Raw genomic sequence first — 24,322 nt, 5'->3', positions numbered from 1 at the left:
CAGATGCCTGTAACAATCTGTTGACTAGTTTCTACATAAAGGATTTGGGAAGATTTTTCCATTAAAATCCAAAGGATGTGAGGTTTATTGTCACTCCTGGGGGGCTTTGAACAGTGCCTCTCATTTGCTCCCCTACAGTGTCAACAGTCTGCAACAACATCTGCCAATATCTTAGAAACAGATGCAACCTTGTCCAAGCGCATTACAGACTAACTATATAAACTATATAAACAAACCTGAGTTCACTTGAAAAGAGTGCAAATAGAAGTCAAAGTGTGTTCACGTTAACCAGAGGTGTGGCTGGTTGGTTTGGAGATTGTTTTTAGTCCGCCAAACCAACCTGAGCAGTGAGTAGCTAACACTCAACCATTGCTAGGGGTGTGTTTATCTTGTCGCTGCTTTTATCTGCTCAGTTACACACAAGTCAAACGTGTGGTGGTCTGCAAAGCTGGTGCTGAGACGAATGAAGTTTAACCTGACCTCCAAATTACAACTTTTATAATATATACTTTAAATGTTATATATGTAACAATCAGAGGTCACTTCATAAACTTTATTAAAATGGTAATAGATTGATTTACAGCTCACTGTTGAAAACAGATACGGTTGCTAAGCGGTTAAACATGGGTGGTTTAATTCAGTACATTGTTTTGTACTAAACAAGTCCGTCTCCAGGAAGGCTGTCAGGTTAACTGTTTCTGCTAAATTTAGCCTGTGGACGCTTCTTGTGAACTAGCGACATATCCTGTTGATGCCCAAAGTGATGTACTTTCTGAGTAAAGATGCTTCGCGGTCTGTCAGAAGCAGAGAAATGGCCAGCCACAGCCTGCATCTCATGGCTCAACTGCTATCTACGTGGCTTTGCTTGTTGTTTCACAGGCAGTGACGTACAAATACCACAGAGCTTCGCTATGAAAATGACCTTCGCTGGTTCAATCAAACGGTTTTTGCACAGGTGCATGACAATTATCTATTTTTCGCATGTCTGAAGAGAAACAATTTCATCCTCTTTGCATGTTGTTTTAACTGCTATTTCACACATTTGCAAAAACTAGTGCAGTATTCAAATAGTTTGTATGATTAAAGCACAGATAAAGCTGTAGCGTCCATCACACCCTCCCCATCAGACACGCACACACCTCCTCCCCATACAGTGGCTGTTAATGACTAAGTTCCCACGCCTCCCCTCTGCTGCTCCTAAAACCCTCCAACACTTTATCACATAAAATGTGTATGAATTTCACAATATAAAGTCATTACATTAATGCTACAATTTACTGTGCATTCCATTTTTAACTGCACTGATATATTTACACATATATGAATGATGCTGCTTCTATGTTTACATGCTTCTGAATTGTTTTTATTCTGCATTTATGCAGCAAAACCATCTAATTCATTGTGCATTACCTTTTAAATTGCATTCTTTGTACTGTTCCCCTTTAACTGCCTCATCCAAGTGTCCTTTATATATTAAATGTAGATAAAAGGAGCTACTTCTGCATATAGGTTTTGCTTTTATGTTACATTTTTTGCTGGCTTCTGAGAGTCACCAGTTTGAATTTGGTTGAATACTCACAGTAGCAACTTAACATTTTACTCTTCCGGTTCATTTGTACATTTCTGTATACTCCAAATGAATGAATGAATGAATGAATGAATGAATGAATGAATAAATAAATAAATAAATAAAATGCTAGCACTCTCTGCTGATTTTTCTATATTATATATATTTTTAAATATATTTTAAAAAAATCTTATTTCACTTAATTTTTATTTTATTTTATCTTACCTTCACTTTATATCATAATATTCTGTGTTGTCTTATTGTTTACCCCTTTATTGAATATCCATGCTGCTGCTACAACTTATTTTCCCTCCAGGGATTAATAAATTCATCTAGATCTGAGGTCTAAGTCGAAGTAAGTTATATTTTCACCCAAGTGACAAGTTTTTATATTAACTACTTAAAACTCAATTGCCACTTTCTGTAGATACTAAACTGGAAGTGTAATTTGAAATTCCAGATTGGAGTTTTCTCTCTGATCTTCCACAGTAAATTAAGACATAGAAAATATTGGCTTAATCACTGCACACCTGTGCTACGGTTTTATTTTTCAGGCTGGTTCTGTTATGTAACGCGCAGGCAGCGTATTGCCTCTGTCTTAGTTCCTGAGATGAGACGATATGTGCTCTGAAGTGGTGAGGCCGACCAGTAAGCGTGCTTACAGCGAGCTTTCACCACCAAAGCACACGGTTGGCCACCTGTTGTGCTTTTTGGTCTGAGGAAGTTACGAGTATCGCGCCTGTTTGTGCTCATTTCTCACCGTTTCAAAAGGAATCCTCTGCAGAAAGAATCTTTGTGATTGACTTCTACAAGGATAAATTGATATTTCGGTGATATGTGGCGCAGCTTTTATGCTTCCCCGAAGTGCTCATTTTGGCATGATAAGTAATGATTCCACAATTACACACCAAGACATAAACAAAATGATAAAAACGAGATGAAATTCAAAAACAAATCTAATTTATCCAGGGGGGTGTTGAGCAATAACACAGAATTGTCACACAATGGGGGCAAATGTTGGGAGAGTGATCAGCCATGTTGCAGTGTGAATGAGACGTGGAGTAACAGGAAGTGCCACTAAGAGAAAGATTAGAAAGGCTCAGCTTCATGCAAATGATCTCTGCTTGAACTCGTGACCTCCACAGACACGAAAACACAGGATGGCAGAACTGTTTACTACTCCACTCTGTAAAATGAATGCAGATTGATCAGAGGTGACTAGATCACAACAAACCAAATGGGAGGCGAATAGTATGTTTGTCTGGTCAAGTGTAGTTTTTATCTTGATATAGTGTCTCTTTAACTAAAAACGAATGCACACCATAGACTACACAGGTTCCATTTTAGGGCTTTAGCATGTGGAAGACTGTATATATTTTATACTTAAAAAAAATTCCCAACTTTGATGAACCCACATTTACAATCGATTCTTCCCTGTGTGTGAAATTTAAAAAGCAAAAAATAACTTTCACTTTTTAAAACCACCTTCCACCTGATTCACTCAGAAGGTGTTTCTCAGTTTTTGTTGAAGCTGTGTTTATTTTCTTTCTACTAGTAACTGAACTGTGTGGTAATTAAACTTGCACTTTGTCATTTAATTTTATTTCACTTTATCTTTTCAATGTTTTTTTTTGTATCCTTTCTCTTTTCTGGTCATTTTAGTCAATCAGTTTTTATTATTCTAAAAATCTAATGTTCACCTTGTCTGCACTGTTTTAGAGTTACCTAACTGAATTAATGAAGATTTTACTGTATTTTATCTGTTGCATGCTTTATTTGTTTTTTTTTTATACCTTGCCTGTAACGTACGTTGCCTAACCTCCATGTATGATTTGGTACTACATTAATAAATTTGCCTGCTTTCCATTATCTGAAAGCGGAATAGCTTGTGACTTTGTGGTGAGTCACAATTTTCCTAGTTGGGTGGCACGTAGGCAGCAATGGCAGTTAACCTGCATGTGACTCACGTATACACAGATAGACATCAAACACAGCTGTGGAATGACAACCTTCACTGATTTCTTCACAGCCACATTTCAGAAAAGTGTCAATCTAAGTGTCAAATCAGATGATACTGTCTTGATAAAGTCAATATCATCTAATTATGTGGGATGCAGAACAAAGGATGAAAACTCTACAATCCTGGATATAGTGGGACACCTGGTCAACCCATCATTGTTGTGCTGACATGGATTCAGCAACACATACCAAAATAATAAAAAAAAGACAGAGAACAAAGTTAGTTTGGGACACAAAGTGTGCAACACCTTCCTAATGTGAAGCATGGTGGCTGCATCAGAAAGCAACTGTCCGATCTGAAAAGAGTAAGATGCAAGAGACTATGAGCTACTTTATTGGCTGTACAGGAGGTCCTCAATTTATGACGTCCTCAACCTACGGCATTTCATCGTTACGTTGGAACTGGTTATGTGGAACGAGTTGGCAAGCAGAGCAGATGAATACGTCGTTATGTGACAGCTTTGTTTGCATTCGTAGGCTGTATGCCACCTTGGATTGTGCTACATTCGCTAACTTTTGGCCCTCATTATGACGCCCAAGCTTAAGTCAGACTCTTCTGATTGGCTGTGCTTTGAAGAAAAGGAAAGCTATCTCCATGGAAGTGAAATTACATATAATAGACCGCTCAGAATGGGGCGAAACACCAACAAACATCGGAAAAGTTTTAAAAACAGTGCAACATATTGTAGCGACCCTTTGTGACATTTATTGAACTTTCACACAGGCTACTATGGGCTGTAGCCAATACCAAAAATAACTACAAAATCCTGTAACCTAATAAGTATAACTTACCAGAATTAGCCCCCATTCCCAGCTCTCTCATTTGACACACACACATACAACTGCTGACTCTCAGCCAATCAGAGGTGAGATAACTAAACATGAGACGTTCACTGACATTAGGTACACTTCGAACTGAACGATAAACATTGAAACTTCAACATCAACGACAATATCAGTCCATTACAACATTCTACTGTCGTCTTGTGAAAAGACTCATGCATGCATGAGAGTCGTTAGTATTCATGACTTTTCCAAAGAACTGATCGATAACATGATGCACATAATGGCTTTGCTTATATTTTCGCCAGAGTTCCGATTTTTGACGAAAATCAACTTACATCAATTCATAGGAATGGAACTCCAACGTAAGCTGAGGATCCCCTGTAATAGCTGTATTCATGAATGCAATGTGCAATAAAGCTGTGTTCACCCAATTTAGATACCATCAGTCCAGTTTTGCCCCATATCAACGCTCATCATTCCCATACACATGGGTCAATAGGGATGTCCATTACCGCCTAGTTTGCTCAGAAACGTGTCATCATTAATTCTGATCATTGATAAACAGAAAGTAACCCAGATAACGTAGCCAACCTTTTGCAGTTGTGTGACTACGTGCATCTAAAATCTCTTGTCCAGTCGTCACCCTGAAAACATATGAAAATGGAGCTTGGTAAGACATTTAAATGTAGAGACAATGTTTATTTTAAACCAAATCAGGATCCTTTTCTTAATATAATCAAGTAATTTTGGTGCCCAAACTTAACCAAACAACAAGTGAAAAATTATGAGTTTTATGTCAAAAAATGGCTCCAGAATAGGACTCAGAATAATGTCTGTTCAAGAATCTGGTCGTGCTCAGTGTGGATACGAACCAACTGAGTGGTACAGCGTCCAAATCAGGAGGTATTGAGCCCATGAAATTAAAAAATAAACATTATCAAGAAGTGAAATTCTAAGAAGCACCAACAAAATCTTCATTTTAATGTATTCTGATTTTAAATTTATTTCTGTGCTGTCTTTGATGTGAAATTACTTTGTAAAGTTGCAAAAATAAGTAATTATTATTTTGCCTGAATACGATATTAATAAAAGCAGATATCTCTTATCTGTGACTACAACTCCAGACTACTTGTCTTTAATAAACCACATCTGTTACTGATTGACTTGCATTGGATCTAAAACTTCTTAAAGAACTTAAACTCCAGTTTTAATACACGTTTATACAAGTGTGTTTTTGTAGAAACGGAGAACTGTACTGTATAATCACCTACAAAGAATACAGTTATTCATTCAATTTGTTGGTCAAATGTTGCTTAGGGATCTTCATCGATCAATGTAAAAACAAATTACAGTAGAGCTCAGATTTACTGAAAATGGGCTACTGGTATAGAAAATTTCACAGGAAACACATTTTCAGTGTTTCAGCCAATCACTGTGATTTCCTCTTTGTAAACCTTGAAACCCTTGTGATCAGATTTTCCATGTGAGACATCAGTTGTGCAACAGAAGAGTGATGTGCCACAATGATCGGAAGATTTGTTGCTTTGACCTTTTTAAATTTTCTGTGTGAGTTTACTTTTTGTGTGTTGTAAGATGAGAACAGCTATGAACAATTTTTAACAAAATGTGCTTGACTGTGTAACATTTTTAGATTTACTTTTGGCTTTTCAAAAGTGTTTCGCACTGTCGTGTTGTAACTCTGTTATTGTCTGTTTCTTTTCTTCAGCTCTGATTCAGAGTCACGAGGTTCCTCAGCAAATCTCTTTGATTGTGGCTGAACTTGGGGATAACTTGAATCTGACATGTTCAGTCTCTGGGGAGCAACCCAGGTTATTGTACTGGTATAAGCTGAGTTTTGGAAATATGTTCCAAAGGGTTGCTGTAGGATACCTGGACTACCCAGCACTTGAAGGTCCCTTCGACAGCTCAAGATTCAGTGTCACGAAAGCGGGTGATGTGTTTTCTCTCACTATAAGAAATATAAGCAAAGAAGATGAGGCAACATATCTCTGTCAAGGAGGATCTTCATACACAATGGCATATTTCAATGGCACACTTCTGGCTGTAAATGGTAAACTATATTCCTTTTATTTTGTTTTTTGAATCTGCATCAATACCAAAACAATTATCGTTCTTTTCTTCATGCCTTTATTTGAATCACACAGATCCCAAACATCAGCAGAAATTTGTCCGCGTGGAACAAAGTCCAGATGAGGAGTTGGTCCCACTGGGAAACTCAGTGACTCTGAGGTGTTCACTTCTCTACAAGAACAAAGAAAACACAAGTCGGTGTCCAGGAGAACACCGTGTGCACTGGTTCAGAGCTGGATCAGAATCCGATCCAGGCATCATTTACACTGACAGCACCTGTAGTGATAAACCGGAGGAAAGGAGCTGCGTCTACAGTCTGTCCAAAACCATAAGAGAGGACTCTGATGCGGGAACTTATTACTGTGCTGTGGCCATGTGTGGACAGATCCTGTTTGGTCAAGGAACTAAAGTGGAGACAAGTATGATTTAAAAATTTTTTGAATCATTGTTGATGTACACTGATTTTTTAGTTTTGTGAGTATAAGAGGGTATAAGATGTTTAACAAGCCGAGAGAAAAAAATAAACATCTCATTTCTTTTCTACATTTAAAAAAGAAAAAGATCTCTTCAAGTCTTCAAAAATGAGATTTGCTCAAAGTGTTTACAGTTATAAACATTCTATATAACCTGCAAACTAAGGCTGTAATTCAGCTTTGTGTTATTTAAAAGGGCCGCAAATCATAATAGCTGGAAAGCAGTGAACTAGTTTATGCAATTTACAGGTTGCATAAGGAGGTTTCTTGTCTGCCGCCTCCACTATCTTTCCTCCCTTTGTTCTTTGTGTTCTTTTGTTTGTATTGTCTTGACCTTTTCTGCAGTGCCCTTTGTCACACTGAGGCCTCTGCTTCCATTCATGTTCTCTTGTGCAATTTATACAGTAAGTTTTGTTGTGAGGTCTTACTAACATGTGGCCTTTGTAGATAATGCAGTCTAATGTGAATATGAAACAAACTACACTTTAACAATACATTAAAACTGAATCCACAAGCTTCTAGCACATTATTGAGAACTGAATTTTTATTGTGTTAGAAATATACAAAAGCAATGTTGAATTCAGTGGATTTGCAACTTTTTGTTAAGGGGACAACGTATTTTGAAACCCCCTGGTCAGTTATGACTCAATTATTATTTTAGTGTGTGCATTTCTTTTTAAATGAAAGTAGAAAAGAAGAGTAAAAATGTGCTCAGAAAGTTCAAGTGACAGTTATGATATTTGCAATCCAAAATGGTTTCACTCTTAGCAATTTTTTAAAAGAATGCCTGCGTTCATTTCTTAAGGCTCTGAAAAGGTACATGTGAATTGCGTGTTGTCATTCACCTCTTGTTAGACGTCCATGAGCGCCACAAAATTTGTGACTGCGCCATTGTCCAGACTACAAACTTTCCAAATGCACATATGCCAGGAAAACAAACGCTGCTTAAAACCAATGCCTTATATGAGAAGACGCTGTCCAAGAAGATTCATCCAAACCTTTATAATTCATCATCATAGGAGTAAGAGTTGTAAGTGAGGTAGCCTTGCCGAATTTTAGACGTGCTTCGATTTGTGCATTGCAAAACACAGAGGGCAGCTCTAAATTGTCCAGAAATCCTGTGCTTTTTCTTCCCACTTCACTCGACACACCTCAGGAATTATCTTTTTGACTTGGTGCTACAGCTCAGTCTATAATTATTAGCTACTATATCCTTCAAAGAGTGTAAAGTCAACATCCACGGGTGTCTGCATCCGATATGAGGGGCAACGGATACAAAAAGCATGAACTGGCCAATAAAATAAGTATAATCAAATTAAAACTATCTTCAAGAAACTCTATGAAAGCAATTAACATTTTAAGTGTCTCTTTGGAATGTTTTGTGATTACAGGAAAAGAACAGCATCTGCTTGTGATTGTCATTGGGACACTGCTGGCCTGCTCCCTGCTTGTGAATTGTGCCCTGTTTTTCACCAGAAAACCAAAGCAAGCCTGCGAACATTGCAAAGGTAGGTTTACTGTGTACAACATACAGTCGATATATTCACAAGCACATTATCAAGATCACCTGCTCGCTTATTTATGCATTTGTTCAATCTGTCAGTCATGTGACAGCAGTGCCATGCATAAAATCATGCAGACAGAGGTAAAGAGCTTTAGTTAATGTTCACACCAAAGAGTATAGTGCAGAAAATAAGACTATCAATGTGGCATGTTGTTGGTGTCAACGAGGCTGATTTGACTACATATTAAACTGCTGATCTAACAGGATTTTCGCGGCCAACCAGACTGGCTGGAGCCGACAGAATAGCTACAGCAACTCAAAACACCAATATTTGCAACTTTGGTAAGCCAAAAAGCATCTTAGAAAGCACAATATGCTCAGCATAAAGGAGAACAAACTACAGCGGCAGAGCTAAAAACAGAAACAGGCTGCTTGGAGAACAAAGGGAGGCGCTTCTCAGTATTAGAATGAGGAAGTTGTCAGTCTTCAGTAGATGTTAAAATGAAATGACAGTCACTGGTTTTACTGACGTTCTTATTTTTATGAACAGGAGAAGTTACAGCTTCCAATCGTGTTGAACTGGATCGATCAGCTGAGGATCAACGGAACAATGTGGTAAATATAATACAAATATCATTGAATGCACGACTAGACTTCAGACACAATACGATATGGGACTATGATACATTGAAAAAATATCATGGGTGACGAGGTGAATGTTGATTTTCAGGGGTTGAAACACACAGAACTGACAAGCTGCACATTTTGCATGAGAGACATGTAGTCTCCTAACAGGAGGATGATGAGTTACCTTTTGGTGAAACACGGGCAGGTACAGGTGCAGAGAGTGAAAACAAAGAAATTACTTCTCAACTGATTCTGGTGTGGTAACAATCACATTTGACATCTATCCAATACGCCCTTACAATTACATTGTTGGTTTCCTCCATAGCAATACAGCTAAGTGTTTCCTTGTTTTAGACAGCTATGGTACAGATTTTCCTAGAGGTAGGCTGAAAAACAACTTTGGTGGGGCTCACAAACTGTCAGTGTTTAGGGTTAAATGTCTGCCTTGTTAGGATTAAGGGACTGACTTCATCAAGATTGGAGTAATAACAAGAACAACATCACCATCATCAACTGCCATGGTAGGGATTTTTTCTCTTTTTTTTGTGAGCAACTTAGGAAGTCAGTTAAAGAGAAACAGAAACCCTTTACCGAGAAAGCTGGGTTGCATCGATGGGTCAACAAAACATGGAAGTTGAACAGAAGGAGACATCTGTTTGTTTCTGGTTTGCAATCAGCAATTAACATTGCTTTATTTTTCCTGATGCAACCATAATGATTCACTGGAATTGCACGTTTCCTTAAACCTAATCAAAACTTAACCTGAATTAGATAATAAGATGGTGTCTGTCTAGTTCTCAGTCATCCAGGTCATAGTAATCATAAGAACTTGAGTAAAAGACAACTAAACAACTGCTCCACGAAACACAGGAAATCCACCTTCTCAGGATAAGACCCAGCTGTCTATGTGTATCTCAAGCGCAAGAGACGATCTTTTAAAGACAATGTTCACATTCAGGACAGGGAAGGCAGATGGTTTAAGACAGCAGTGATAGAAGAAATCTACGTTAAAATGAAACAACTTCCTGTTAGCAGTAAAGGGGGTCTACAACACCGCTTATCAGACACATGCAATGCAGTCTTGAAACCTTTCCCCAGAAAGTTTCACCACCATTAACATCATGAGTCAGCCCTCACCTGACAGTTTCACTGCCATTCACTCTATGACGCATACAAGTCTTAAGCCGTTAACAAGCCATTAACCACATGATCTGGGAGGTGACAATATACATATCTGGAACTCCCCATCAGTCATTTAGTGTCTTGGATGTGTGTTTAAATGTCTTCAAGAACCAAATAGTGAAATTTAATTTTCTTTCTGTTGACACTCTTGACATTGTGATTTGTAATAGTTTTGGGGCACAAAGGCATCTTTTTTGACCTGCAGACAGGCATCAGATGTGTGTACTATCAGTCCTCACACTTTGTGGCTCTTTTACAACAGCAGACATAAGTCATAAAGACTATATAGCAGTAGAAGAAAACCATACAGTGGATTTGAATTAACAGCTCAATGGATCTCATTACAGGTGGGTGAATGCCGGAGGGATTTGTAGTTGATGAAGGTTGCGTTCTGTGTGTTTGTACCCTACTTATTGCACTCTGGATCCCATAGCATTTACTATATATTGGAAGAATGTTACAAAATGAATTGGTGATAATATTACAACTCTACAACTGTTCCTTTGGAGGATGGTGAGGAGGTCGAAATAAACTACGTGGCACTGGATTTCTCATCAAGAAAAGCTAAAAGATGGAAGAATAAGCGGGATTTACCAGAGGACTGTATGTACTCTGGCATGAGAGAATACCACTGAAGTGCAGTCCAGAAGAAGAATGAACATCAACATAATATGAACATGCACCACGTGATTCCTGCTGAGGTAAAGGAACAGACATGAAACGTGTGACAGAAAATATAATGTATGCACAGATAAGATTTTTGCAGCAATATTATTGCAAGTAGCCATTTATCATAGATTTGGATAGTGACAGTGCTTGTTTTTCCACATGCTGTTCATTGAAGCTAAAACATGTGCTAGGAGTTTGCTACTATTTGTATGTATTTACTACTGTTATGTCTGATCAGATTTTACTATCCATTCCAAACTGAAATACATATGTTTAATGCAAGAAATTAATTTACTGTCATTAAAAAGAAAACACACATTCTTGTTTCTTCATATTGTATTAAGCTGTTTAGTGAATATTTATTTTAATGTGTAACATGAATCAGTTGGGGTTATCCAAGGTAGGGTGTTGGTGAGAGTGGCTCCATGTCATGGGTTCTGCTTTTGTTTCCCCTATTCCTAGTTTGTGAACCTAAATTTTGGCAGTGATCAAGATGTGATGGTAAATCCAAATTTGAGGTATCCTCAGACAGAAGGTATAGTACAACTAGGTTGCAACAAAGAACACATGGCTAGTAAATTAATTCACATTTTCAGGCTTTGGTGAAATAGTGAATTATTCTAATGGACTGTCTACATTGTCGACATTATGTAACTACGTTATCCAGCTTCATCTCATTTGCTCACCTCAATCTGGTATTAAAAAATACCCAGAATACACTGGCAGCATGATTTATTATTTTATGGTCATTTTATACTGACGTCTGACCTCCTGTTCTGCTGCATCAAAACCTTCCAACATCCTAAGTCCCAACCTCTAGCCCACACTTGAGAATCCATGTTTCTGCCGACTTTCTTTGGTTTCCTACAGTACATAGAATTCACTGCAATGTTGACCAAGTTTGATCTGCACTGCCATCCTACTGTACCGCTACCGTATTAAGCATTCAACCTTTCTCCATCTCTGAAGATCGTCTTATCAAGTCACTCAAATGAAGCAAAACCAATTAAACAGGGAATCCAGTTCCTATTGTGTACTTCAAACGGGACTCATGTCTAAGCCCTTACAAACCTTTAATACATTGAATAGAGAACATTAAATCTCAGAATGCTTCCCCTTTCCACCCTCTGTTTATTACAGAGACTCATCAAGTATTGACCTGATCCTGGTTCCTCTTCGAGCATGACAGCATCCACAATCCCGTCTACTTGCTGGCCACTCTTTCCATATTTACGCAGTTTCCAGCCAAGAGGTTCCGCATCACATAGTCAAGGCCATGGGCTGTTGGTCGTCGTAAGCATATCAAGACCTACATCACACCAAGTCTTCTTTCCATTCTTAAAGGCAGCTTTTTGGGAGCCACCACAGATCCCTGATGAATGCTTCCAAAGCACTGCTCACAGCTCAACCAAGTCGTCAGCAATATAGCATCCATTTGCTTTTATTTTGCATTCAAGCTTCAGATTAATGGTGTGGTCCTTGCTAGTGAAATTAATAAAGTAAAATTACAAAACTCACCCTGTCATAAATAAACTGTTGGCTCAATGTATGAGTCCAGTTTCCTATCCATCCATCTATCCATCCATCCATTCTCTATACACTGCTTTATCCTCACTTGGGTCACGGAGGTGCTGGAGCCTATCCCAGCTGACTTGGGCGAAGGCAGGGACACCCTGGACAGGTCACCAGTCTGTCGCAGGGCTACATATACAGACAATCACTCTCACATTCACACCAATGGACAATTGAGAATAATCAGTTAACCTCAGCATATTTTTGGACTGTGGGAGGAAGCTGGAGTACCCAGAAAGAACCCATGCATGCTCAAGGAGAACATGCAAACCCCATGCAGAAACATCCTGGGAAGGCTGAAACGCAAACCGGGATCTTCTAGCTGCAAGATGAAAGTTCCTAACCACCAAGCCACTGTGCAGCCCCCCAGTTTCCTGTACCTATTAAATAAATAATGTGTGGAGTTTATTTCAATATACAGGTGACTGATTCTGTCAATTTTGGCTGACATGCATAGCTTTAAGTACAAAATTAGCTTCACAACATTTTTTGTGACATTCCAGGAGGATTATTGCTGTCATTTTTTTCATAAAGGGCCCCATTTTTTCCAGTAAAATATCGTAGGTAGGCCTACCAACAGCAGCCCACAAAATTAGAGGTTCTGCAGCATTTTATCAAACTACTTCTGGTCTTAAACCTCTATTGTAAGTCTTATATTCACGACAACCAAACCGCATCCTGCTGCGCACAATATTCTGCTAAGCAGCTGCAAAATGAGAATTTAAACATTTTGTGACTGACAGGTCAGTCAGACCGCCTCTCTCTAACAAGCTGAATATTGGAGATCCTCATCATTTTGTGAGTCACAGTTCAATTGGACTGAACCGTCTTCAAAGTGAAGGTGACAAGTCAAATTATAGTCAGAGGTGAATGCATTTAATCTTATTCACCGTGGAAATGAACAGGGAGTGAATTCTGGTTTGACTGCTGAAGTGGAGCGTTTCTGACAGACAGGTGGACCTGATCAGCAGGTTGATATCAGCAAAAATGCTACAAAACTACTGTAAGTAAACATCTTAGGGAAAACAGCTGACCAACATGCAGCTTAGCATCTCTAAGTCAAATGAAGTTTAGATAAGTCTTCTAAGTCTTCTGTTATTTATTTTTTCAACCTCAGAGCTCAGCGCAGTGAGCTTCACTTTTTCATAGACACTTTTAGATTTGGCATGAATCGTGAGAAAGCACACTTTCTGTCATCAATTCTGCCTTCATCATTGCTTTTCTAATATAACTGCCAAAAGTCTTACAGTCAATGTTATCTTTTCTTCAAAACACATTTGTTGTTGCATTAACTACATTTCTAGTAGACAGCGTTGCCACTCTGATCTGCAGCATTGTGAATTGAAAAGCTGCAGTGGAAGTGCACTGCAATGACAATGCAAACGACAGAACAGTGGAGAAAACCTTACTCTGGATTTGACAGATTAATGGATCTCCTTTCAGAATTTTGTAGCTGATGGCGGGTGTTTTTATCCTACTTATTGCACATTGGATCCCATAGCATTTACTGTATTTTGGAAAAAAAAAAAAAAAAGTGTACATTGTCAGAGTATGTCAGGAACAAAACAAAATGCAGACACACACACAGCAGGGTGCTTGCAGGTTGTGACAAAATGACCAACTTTAATAAAGAAACTTACTGGAAGGTTATATGTGAACAAATGAAAGGAAGTTTGTACTCCGGGGAGAAATGCATGCATAAATGAAGAGGGTAATACAACGAAGCAAAATCCATCTGGCAGGAACCAGGCAGGTGAACAAGTGGTAAACAAACAGGACTGGAGACAGGACAAACTGACAAAAGACAGGAAGACACAGGACTTTTTATACACAGATAACTGATTAGGAAAACAAGACATGGATGTAACTAATGAGGCCAATTAAAAAGAGGATGGAAAATATACAAAGGGAGGAAGTTAACTAGCTAGAGACACCCAGTGACAAGGATCCTTTTTAAAAAAATAAAACTGTAAGTAAAGCAAACCAAACCTCGACAAGTGAGGCTTCATCACAGACAGAATGGAGGAGATTTTGTCTTTTGCCATTTAACAGGTTGCTTTTAATAAAATAAGACTGTAATCAGTGATGTGTATTATTATTTTTTCAATTTAAGAGCTCAGTACTATAAGTAAATTATCAGTTTTTCATAGATATATTCACATTTGGTATTTAACTTGAGAATAAACACTTTCTTCAGGCGTCAACTCCGTCTTCTTCTTTCCTCGTGAAGCTTTCCTTCCAGAGAGATGCAGTGCAGCATAGTTCAGATCATGTCCACCTTCAGTCTGTGCAAACAAAAAGAGTCCTTATTAAGTTAAGGGGTTCAAGATTGAATGCAAAATGACTGTTTCCCGAGGCCGTGCAATAACAATAAGATATAAAAGAGCATTCTTTAAAAACAATTGAAAAATAGAAAATAAAGTACCAATATTATAAATCATGAGGTAAAGGTTTTGATATTAAAGTGCAGTGTGCATTATGCAGGAGTGCAATTGTGTGGGAATATGGATGTGTATTGTGCATCAAAGCGTGAATGTGTATCTGTGCATACACATGTTATTTACATATTTCCATGATCAAATTGTTATATTGAACTGTTGGGAACTATTCATGTCATAATTAAAAATAGTATGATTTGGGATTATTACTTACCACATCAACCGCTAGTTGGTTTACATTGTCTTGTCCTGTTTGTGAAGAGGTGAATTCTATTCCAAATGACAGATAAAAATAAGAATATTATGTCCTAGAATTACTTAACATTATTTATGTACACAGATCTATTAAATTAGACCAGATGTTTGAAATGTTTAGGCTAAAATTACAGCAATATTTAATGCTATACTCAATAAACAACATTTACCTGTGAATTGTTCTTCTGCTGCTCTTGGAATTCGGTAACAGATGAAAATGATATTCACAATCACAGAAATGGCCAAGCAGATTATTAACACCACCAGAGCAATCATTTCTGATCGTGTTGTTTCTGAAGGAGAAATAGAATAATTACTGATGATGTTATTAACATATTTTGTATATCTTCAGTACTGAACATAAAATCATACCATTAGTCAGAGTAGTTCCATTTCCAAACAGTATCTGTCCACATGTGGTCACAGCACAGTAGTAAGTCCCAGCATCAGAGGAGTTGAAGGTCTTAGGGGAGCGATAAACACAGCTCTTCTGAGTGTCAGATCTCTTCTCACATTCATCAGGTCTGTTTCCATCAGTGTAGATGATGTCTGGATGAGATTTATCTGATCCAGGTCTGAACCAGAACACACTCAGATCTCCTGAACATGTTTTCTTGTCAGAGTCAGAGAAGACTGAACACTGGAGAGTCTGTGATTCTCCTGGATGGACTGAATGTGATGCTGTGGACTGAACAACAGTGTAGTCTGATGTCTTCTGACTGTCTCCTGTGTATTAATAATAATAATAATAATAATAATAAAAACTGTTAACAGGATGATACTTCAAAGCACAATTTGAAAATAAGTGGATGGAATGCATCCTACATTAAAAGAGGAATTTCAAAAAGTTTTCAAAACACACTCAATTCTCCTTAAACTTTTACACAGTACAGCTTTGGTAGGTGAAGCACTTCTTCTGAAAATAGGTTATTACCTTTTATTACCAGATATGTCCCACTCCATTGAGATCTCATGCCATACAATGCAACGATTGCACAGTGATAGATTCCCTCGTCTTCTTGGATTGTCCTTAAAATAGTCAGGTTGGCAAAATTGCCATCATAATTAACTTGCCATCTTGAGTTATTAAACTCTGGCCCATATTTAGGTGTTACAGAATTCCACAGTGACACAATTAGTTTCAGAGTATCTCCAACACTCTGCTTGTACCAGTGGACTTCTGCATGGCTGAGTTCAACATTAAACAGTGCACATGTGAACATTGTAGATTCACCAATTTGAACTGGGATCACTGGAATGAGTGTATCTGAATTGAAAGAAAACATAAGACAGTAAATCACACTAATATAGGAAATACAGCTTGCAAAAATATATATAATTTAGAAAGCACTTACGTCCTTGATGAAGAACAAGCAGTGTAATCCACAACACAATCATCTTGACATTGCCTCCTGTCAGGGACCTTGTTGCTGTTTAAATGAGTGTAGGAGGGGATATAACTTGCCCAAGACCCTCTGCGTCACACTGACAAATACATCTGATTGGCTGTCACAGACTAAAGATTTATAAATGCACTTCCTGTCACACAGTATTTTCCCCAGGCCTTTGAGGGACATCTTTCCTTCTACTTATTCATTTAATCACTCATTTGAATTTTGACATTAAATCTCTTTTCTTTCATTTTACATGTTTTTTCTTTATCTTTGTCTTGATGTAAAGTCTATCTTCTGCCTTCACTTTTAGCTGCACAGCTAATCACACAACCAGCAACTATAGACAGCAGAGACTAACCGTGATGTTTCCACTATGAAAGTGTGAGTGCATAAGCATTAGTTTGATCAAGCATATTGTTAAAGTGAATTTGGGAAACCCTCTGGTAGCCAAGTGGTTACATCTCTGTCTAGATAACAGTTTCTCCCTCCCACTCTTCCCCCTCTCTTAGGTGTTTGTGTGGGTGTTCGACAGAAGAAAAAACAACTGCAGTTGTGGGCTCACCTGTGGCCAGTTACCTACCTACTCTATAAAACATGGGCCCAGACATTCATTCTCTGCAAGACTGTTGACAAAGACACATCAAAAACCTCAGGCTCTGCACGGTTTCCAGCTACTTGCCTTTGTTTGTTCTGCCTTACTTTCTTTGACCAGATGCCTTGTCTATCTCAGTAACACCTATCACAAATGAGGTGAAGAAAGACTGAGGTACTGGTCAGTGACACTACCATCACATAGCAGGACAGCATTGCCCAGGCACAACCAGCTGTACGGTGCACTGGGAGTGATCCACTGGATTGGAGAACCCCAGAGGCAGCGACCAGACACCGGTCTTCAGTACTCCACAAGAAGAAACCTCGAAAACACCCAGTGCCCCGAAAAAGGCCCTACAGCAAAGAGAAGTTACTTCCAGAAAAATGGATATGATGGCTTGGAACATAAACACCGTTACACCAAGTCCTCATGATATCCATGTCTACGTTTGCACTTTACAAAGGCCAATTGTGGAATACTCACCACAACTACACTCCCTGTCAAAAGTTTTAGGACACTTTCTCATTCAAATGAAGTAGAACCTGTCCTACAACTTTTGACAGCGGGTGTATCTACCAAATTTGGTACACATATGCAGCACATCAGGCTGAACAAAAAAGTCAGTGACAGCCACATTCCAAACCCAACAGGAAGTGAGCTATCTTGCGTTGAATGTCAGATTTTGCCAATTTTTCATTTTTTTCTAGAGCGAACTCCTCCTAGGGGGAAAATCCAATTCACCTCAAATTCGGCCAGTACATACAGGAGGCCTTAATGATCCAAAGTTATTAAAATCTTTTTCCAAAGTCAAAGGGCGTGTCCGTGGTGGCCTCTGGAATTTTGATCCTTTGCCATGAAATTTCAGATGCTGTGTAAATGCCCTGAACATGCTCCAATCTGCCTGAAACTGTCAGGGTTTTACAAGGAAGCTCAGGTGCAGGGAATACACAGACAGATGGTTTAGAATGAAAGAGATTTATTTCTCCCCACAAAGACTACAATTTCCAGAATGCAAACTCAGAACAGGAAGTAGTTAATCTGGCACTTGGGCCGAGAACCACAGCGACACTAGAGGACTGGAAGACTACTCAGGAAAACATAGAACTAAGTCAATGAGGCTCTCTAAACAAACGAAGCTAAACCATCAGCTTTACCAAGGAAGTCAAAAACGAAACTCACATAATCCAGCAACCGTACAATCTTAATCTAACTATTACCAAGTCTCCTACTACACTAGTCAGCAAAACTAAGCTATCAGGTTTCAGTACAACAAGACAAAAACGAATGGAGATGCTCGAACTGGGTTCCAGCGAGCCTGGCGGAACGAATGGCTGCGGCTTGGGGAAGCTGGCGATGGGTACGATGTGGCGACAACAGGTGAGTGGAACGAACGTCTGACGGTGGGATTTCCAGAGGTGACGGTGGCGTACTTGGACCCGGTCGGAGAGGTTGGAGATGGTTTGGAATACGAACCAAGCAGGAGCAGCGGAGCCAGGAGCTGAGACAAAGAGCAGAGAGCGAGGTTAGAGTACCGACAGGCTGGAGTGAGACAAGATAACTGACAGAGATGTTTGACAGGTGAGGTTGTTACTATCCGGCACCGAGAGATGGCTGCTTATATAGTGCTTATACACTGCTTATATAGTGAGAGGTGGAGATCTGATTAAGCACTCCCAGCTGCTCCTGCACCAGCTAATGATTACAGCGATAGGGAACACCTGTTGTCAAGCATGCCACTTGATCAACCTAGACAGAGGGAGAGAGCAGGGAAAACAAAACTAACAGGGCCCAGCAGCTGCTGGCCTGACAGAAACTTTACATGTATGATCAGAGTCCTGCCCTGATCACATCTATATGATGAAATACACCCCCTGTCAAAAGTTGTAGGACAGGTTCTACTTTATTTGAATGAGACAGTGTCCTAAAACGTTTGACAGGGGGTGTATGTTGTCCTTCTAGTGGGCCAAAATGGCACAGAGCTCCAATCCAAGTGCATTCAAGACTTTGTCCGATCATTAACCACACTCTCTAATGAGGAGGTTCCCTTCCAGTGGTGAAGTGATCAAGAAGTGCCATGAATGATAGAAATGGCTCCTGTGTGCTGCACCCTGCCTAGCCTACCCAAACCCAGACAAAGACTTTCACCTACAAGCAGGCTTCTCAGAACATTACCCCAGTACAAGACTGTACCACCTATCAAGACAAAAAGAGTGGTTGCCTTGCAAGTAAAGAGCTCCTGGCGTGAGAACACAAATACTTAGATTGTCAAAAATCACTATGTTCAATGTGGGCCATAAAACATTTTTCCAAATACAGTGAAGGACAAAAGATCATCATTTGAACATGCCACCTGCCAATAACCCCACATCTCATTATATGTTGAAATGGCAGCAGTCCTAATCACCCTCCAAACCACAGCCAAAAATGGGATCCATAAACTGCCAGTCTGTGAGGATTCAAGCTATGCACAGCTCAGCTTTACCCGTCACCTCCCACCGTGGAAACAAAATGTCTCCAAGACATCCAGCAACAAATCAGTGAAGCACCAATATCTTACACATGCATGCGATAGCCTTGTCACTCGACACACCAGGCAAGTTGACTGGAAAAAAGTCAAAGGCCATTCATGCCTTCAAGGATCTGACAAGATCTTCAGTGATCACACTGATGCACCAGTCAAAGCAGGTGCCCTGCAGGAAAAACATGGGAACTCCAATCCGTTTCACCCACCCATTCAACCCACGCACTTCATGTGGTCAGTCATCATCAAAATCAGGTGCCTGCTATGCAAGAAGCTTCAGCAATATTGAAAATGTCTCCCCAAATATCCTCATCCAACATAGCATCCTTTGAAAGTCAGATGCTGCCAAACTTAAGCTCATCGGCTATCTCACTGAACCTGTTGCCAACACTATCTCATACTCAGACTTACACAGCTTACCTGACCTTTATGACTTCCTCTGAATCAAACCATTGCTAAGTGTTACAGATGCCCTGCTTCTTTGTGTTCCCAAAATCACACTTTTCCAAAGCTACTGGTCAAATCCAGCAAATAGAAACCATAAGGCTCCCCTCAAATGAATGAAAACCAATTGTTAGGGTATCCGAGACAGAAATGGGCCCCATAAACATCCACCAAGGCTAACTGGCACTTTGCAAGTAATCATCTTCACGGACTACAAACTCCCTGACAAGAGCACACAGACAGCCCCCAGACATTAACTTATCGTACTCAACCTACCTTCTCCTTCTATCTTCAATTCCACCATTCAGGTTAAACAGTGACTTGAAGTGCTGTGTTGCCAAATGATGTGTCTGTTTGATCCTTACCACCTTTTTGAAGCACCTAATGAGGTCAATGATACCATCATCTGACGTGGAGTGCATGTAGGATCAACAAAGAGAGAGGAAATCCCGAAGCATAGAAGTGCTTCACATGCAGCACGGTTCCAGTAACCTGATTTTAGTATTTCAATGGTTGAATCTCTGATTAAGTAATAATTCCTCATAAACCTTCATGGATCCACTTGAGCAAACTTTTACCCTACAGGGCTAAAGTCAGGACTTTGTAGAGGCCAGTCTAAAATCTTAAATTTCGACCATCTAAGCCATTTTGTTATCACTTGTGATGTGTGTTCGGGGTCATTGTCTTGTTGAAACATCTGATTCCATTCAAGTCAAAGCCTTCTGTCTGAGGATTTTAGATTTTCCTGAAGAATGTGACAGTAATCCTCATTATTCTACTTATTTCTTGTACAGCATCATTTCCACTGGTAGCATCACAGCCCCAGGGCATAATAATGCCACCACCATGTTTGAAGGTCGGCTTGGGCATACAACAAATTTATGATAGAACCAAAATGCATGACTCTTCATTGTGACAAAGACACATGTCCACCACTCTGCCATGAAAAACTAAATGAGAGGAAAGACTGCAAACTCAAGACTGCCATGATGTACATGGTCTCAACAAGTGCATGTAAACTTTTGCTCTCAGCTGCAGACTGTGTGAGAAAAGTGCTTGTTTTGATCAAAATTAGTAACATAGAAAGTTCATCTGAATGTGAAAATGTTTCTAGTTTTGATATTTTATGAAATACTGAACATCCATCCATCCATCCATTCTCTATACACCACTTTATCCTCACTAGGGTCGCGGGGGGTGCTGGAGCCTATCTCAGCTGACTCGGGCGAAGGCATCGGACACAATGGGCAGGTCGCCAGTCTGTCGCAGGGCTACATACAGACAGAAAATCACTCTCACATTCACACCTACGGGCAATTTAGAGTAACCAATTAACCTCAGCATATTTTTGGACTGTGGGAGGAAGCTGGAGTACCCGGAGAAAACCCACACATGCACAGGGAGAACATGCAAACTCCATGCAGAAAGATCCCAGGCCCAGGCCGGGATTTGAACCGGGGATCTTCTTGCTGCAAGGCGAAAGTGCTAACCACTACAACACTGTGCACCCCAATACTGAACATGTGTTACAGATTATTGCTATTCAAACGTAGGAAAGTGATATTAAAATTACTGTTGTTTTTGTGTGAAGGGCTGCACAGTTAGAGTACACTTCTTGCTTTCTGTCTTTTCATGAAATCTGTATATATTTTTTTGTCAGTCAAAGATGATGTTGGAAACAAAATCTTCAAGAGCTTGCATGGCCAGCAGACAAACAAAGGCAGTTCACAAAGTTGTAAGTTCTACAGCAACTTATTAAAAAATTTCTGGTGTGTAACTTCTGTTACAGTCTTCGCACTTACTAAAGCCAAACTACATCCTGCTGCTTGTCATATTCAGCTAAGTGGTTATAAAATGAAAATACAAACATTTCCTGAATGAATGAATTTTGTGGGTCACAGTACAATTACTCTGAGATGTCGCTGTTCTCAGCTGAAGACGAGCTTTTCTGACAGATGTGAGGATCTGATCAGCAGGTTGATATGAGCAGAAACACTAAGAAACTACTGTAAGTAAGCATCTCAGGGAACACAGTCAATCAACAGACTGCTTTATGAACAAATCTAAGTCTATTTCACACGTTAGGCTTCAGCACACTCATGGGATTAAGTAGGTATTATATTTATTTAAAAAACACTCAAAGATTTGTTGAAGTAAAACTGAGAATTTGCATGAATTTATTCTTATTGGAAGAGATCAGTATTTTAAGCAAATCTCAAGCTTTCTGTAGACATATTCACATTTAGCAATGGACTTGAGAATACACGCTTTCTTCACACTTCAACTCCGTCTTCTTCTTTCCTTGTGTAGCTTTCCTTCCAGAGAAATGCAGTGAAGTATAATTGATATCATGTTCACCTTCAACCTGTGGAGAAAATCAAAGGATCGTTATGACAGTAAAATATTATGTCAAACAGCAGGGAATCGTATTACTGAAATAACCATATTAATGTGATTTAGTATCATGACTTACAGTATCAACCACAGGTTGGCTCAAATTGTCAAGTCTTGCTTGTGATGAGGTGAATTCTATTCCTAATGAGGAAAAAAACAAACAAAATATTATGTCCTTAATCTGACTTTATATTAGGATCCTCAGCTGATTGAACAAATTTAATTTCATTTGAGAATTTTATTTCCCTATTTCTTATTATTGTCATCAGTTCAGTGTACAAATATGAATGAATAATATTAATCAACAAAGATCTTTTAAATTAGGCCAGATGTTTGAAACATTTAAAGTAAAAATCACAGCTGTATTAAAATGTGAAACTCAACAAACAACTCTTACCATTTAATTGTTCCTGTGCTCCTCTTTGTGTTCGGTAACAGATGAAAGCAATATTTATAATCACAGAAATGGCCAAGCAGATTATTGCTACCACCAGAGCAATCATCTCAGGTCGTGTTGTTTCTGAAAGAGAAGAATTATTACTGATAATGTTGATATATTTTGTATATCTTCAGTACTGAACATAAAATCATACCATTAGTCAGAGTAGTTCCATTTCCAAACAGTATCTGTCCACATGTGGCTACAGCACAGTAGTAAGTCCCAGCATCAGAGGAGCTGAAGGTCTTAGAGGAGCGATAAACACAGCTCTTCTGAGTGTCAGATCTCTTCTCACATTCATCAGGTCTGTTTCCATCAGTGTAGATGATGTCTGGATGAGATTTATCTGATCCAGGTCTGAACCAGAACACACTCAGATCTCCTGAACATGTTTTGTTCTCAGAGTCAGAGAAGACTGAACACTGGAGAGTCTGTGATTCTCCTGGATGGACTGAATGTGATGCTGTGGACTGAACAACAGTGTAATCTGATGTCTTCTGACTGTCTCCTGTGTAATTAAAAAAAACTGTTAACAGGATGATACTTCAAAGCACAATTTGAAAATAAGTGGATGGAATGCATCTTAAATTAACTAGATTAAAACAGGAATTTCAAAAAGTTTTCAAAACACACTCAGTGACAATTCTCCTTAAACGTTTACACAGTACAGCTTTGGTAGGTGAAGCACTTCTTCTGAAAATAGGTTATTATTACCTTTTATTACCAGATATGTCCCACTCCATTGAGATCTCATGCCATACAATACAATGATTGCACAGTGATAGATTCCCTCGTCTTCTTGGATTGTCCTTAAAATAGTCAGGTTGCTAAAATTGTCATCATAATTAACTTTCCATCTTGAGTTAGGAAACTCTGGCCCATATTTAGGTGCTACAGAATTCCACAGTGACACAATTAGTTTCAGAGTATCTCCAACACTCTGCTTGTACCAGTGGACTTCTACATCGCTGAGTTCAACATTAAACAGTGCACATGTGAACATTGTAGATTCACCAATTTGAACTGGGATCACTGGAATGAGTGTATCTGAATTGAAAGAAAACATAAGACAGTAAATCACACTAATATAGGAAATCCAGCTTACAAAAATATATATAATTTAGAAAGCACTTACGTCCTTGATGAAGAACAAGCAGTGTAATCCACAACACAATCATCTTGACATTGCCTTCTGTCAGGGACCTTGTTGCTGTTTAAATGAGTGTAGGAGGGGATATAACTTGCCCAAGACCCTCTGCGTCACACTGACAAATACATCTGATTGGCTGTCACAGACTAAAGATTTATAAATGCACTTCCTGTCACACAGTTCTTTCCCCAGGCCTTTGAGGGAC

The 24,322-nt window shown here is 39.1% G+C and overlaps 3 protein-coding genes and 1 long non-coding RNA gene across 5 annotated transcripts; 1 reads left to right on the top strand and 3 right to left on the bottom strand.

Moving 5' to 3' along the window:
* Positions 1-5,866: 5,866 nt before the first annotated feature.
* LOC110963369 (uncharacterized) lies at positions 5,867-12,908 on the top strand. Of its 2 annotated transcripts, XR_007944605.1 has the most exons (7): positions 5,867-5,938; positions 6,099-6,443; positions 6,538-6,882; positions 8,328-8,444; positions 8,991-9,055; positions 10,759-10,950; positions 12,059-12,908. XR_007944605.1 is itself a non-coding variant. In XM_051954457.1 (6 exons), the coding sequence occupies exons 1-6, from the start codon at positions 5,896-5,898 to the stop codon at positions 10,621-10,623; spliced, it is 942 nt and encodes a 313-aa protein (XP_051810417.1). In that variant the 5' UTR covers positions 5,867-5,895; the 3' UTR covers positions 10,624-10,892. The 2 variants fall into 2 exon arrangements, 1 of the variants encoding a protein (XP_051810417.1); XM_051954457.1 differs by lacking the exon at positions 12,059-12,908 and having other exon boundaries at positions 10,597-10,892.
* A 1,501-nt stretch (positions 12,909-14,409) lies between these two features.
* Positions 14,410-15,478, bottom strand: LOC127535769 (uncharacterized). Its single transcript, XR_007944606.1, has 3 exons — positions 15,354-15,478; positions 15,143-15,198; positions 14,410-14,775 (listed from the first exon to the last, which is right to left on the bottom strand). It is a non-coding gene; the product is annotated as an uncharacterized LOC127535769 (long non-coding RNA).
* LOC127535767 (uncharacterized) lies at positions 15,478-16,567 on the bottom strand. The gene is made up of 2 exons (XM_051954464.1): positions 16,118-16,567; positions 15,478-15,909 (listed from the first exon to the last, which is right to left on the bottom strand). Exons 1-2 carry the CDS (start codon positions 16,467-16,469, stop codon positions 15,512-15,514), a joined length of 750 nt encoding a protein of 249 aa, XP_051810424.1. The 5' UTR covers positions 16,470-16,567; the 3' UTR covers positions 15,478-15,511.
* Positions 16,568-22,255: 5,688 nt separating this feature from the next.
* LOC127535761 (uncharacterized) lies at positions 22,256-24,145 on the bottom strand. Its single transcript, XM_051954458.1, has 6 exons — positions 24,103-24,145; positions 23,682-24,014; positions 23,122-23,475; positions 22,926-23,048; positions 22,608-22,669; positions 22,256-22,499 (listed from the first exon to the last, which is right to left on the bottom strand). The coding sequence occupies exons 1-6, from the start codon at positions 24,143-24,145 to the stop codon at positions 22,377-22,379; spliced, it is 1,038 nt and encodes a 345-aa protein (XP_051810418.1). The 3' UTR covers positions 22,256-22,376.
* Positions 24,146-24,322: the final 177 nt, after the last annotated feature.

This window comes from Acanthochromis polyacanthus, chromosome 10, assembly GCF_021347895.1.
Source record: "Acanthochromis polyacanthus isolate Apoly-LR-REF ecotype Palm Island chromosome 10, KAUST_Apoly_ChrSc, whole genome shotgun sequence".
Classification (NCBI taxonomy): domain Eukaryota; kingdom Metazoa; phylum Chordata; class Actinopteri; family Pomacentridae; genus Acanthochromis; species Acanthochromis polyacanthus.
The sequence above is the reverse complement of the archived record's forward strand: the minus strand, read 5'-3'. Positions and strand labels throughout refer to the sequence as shown.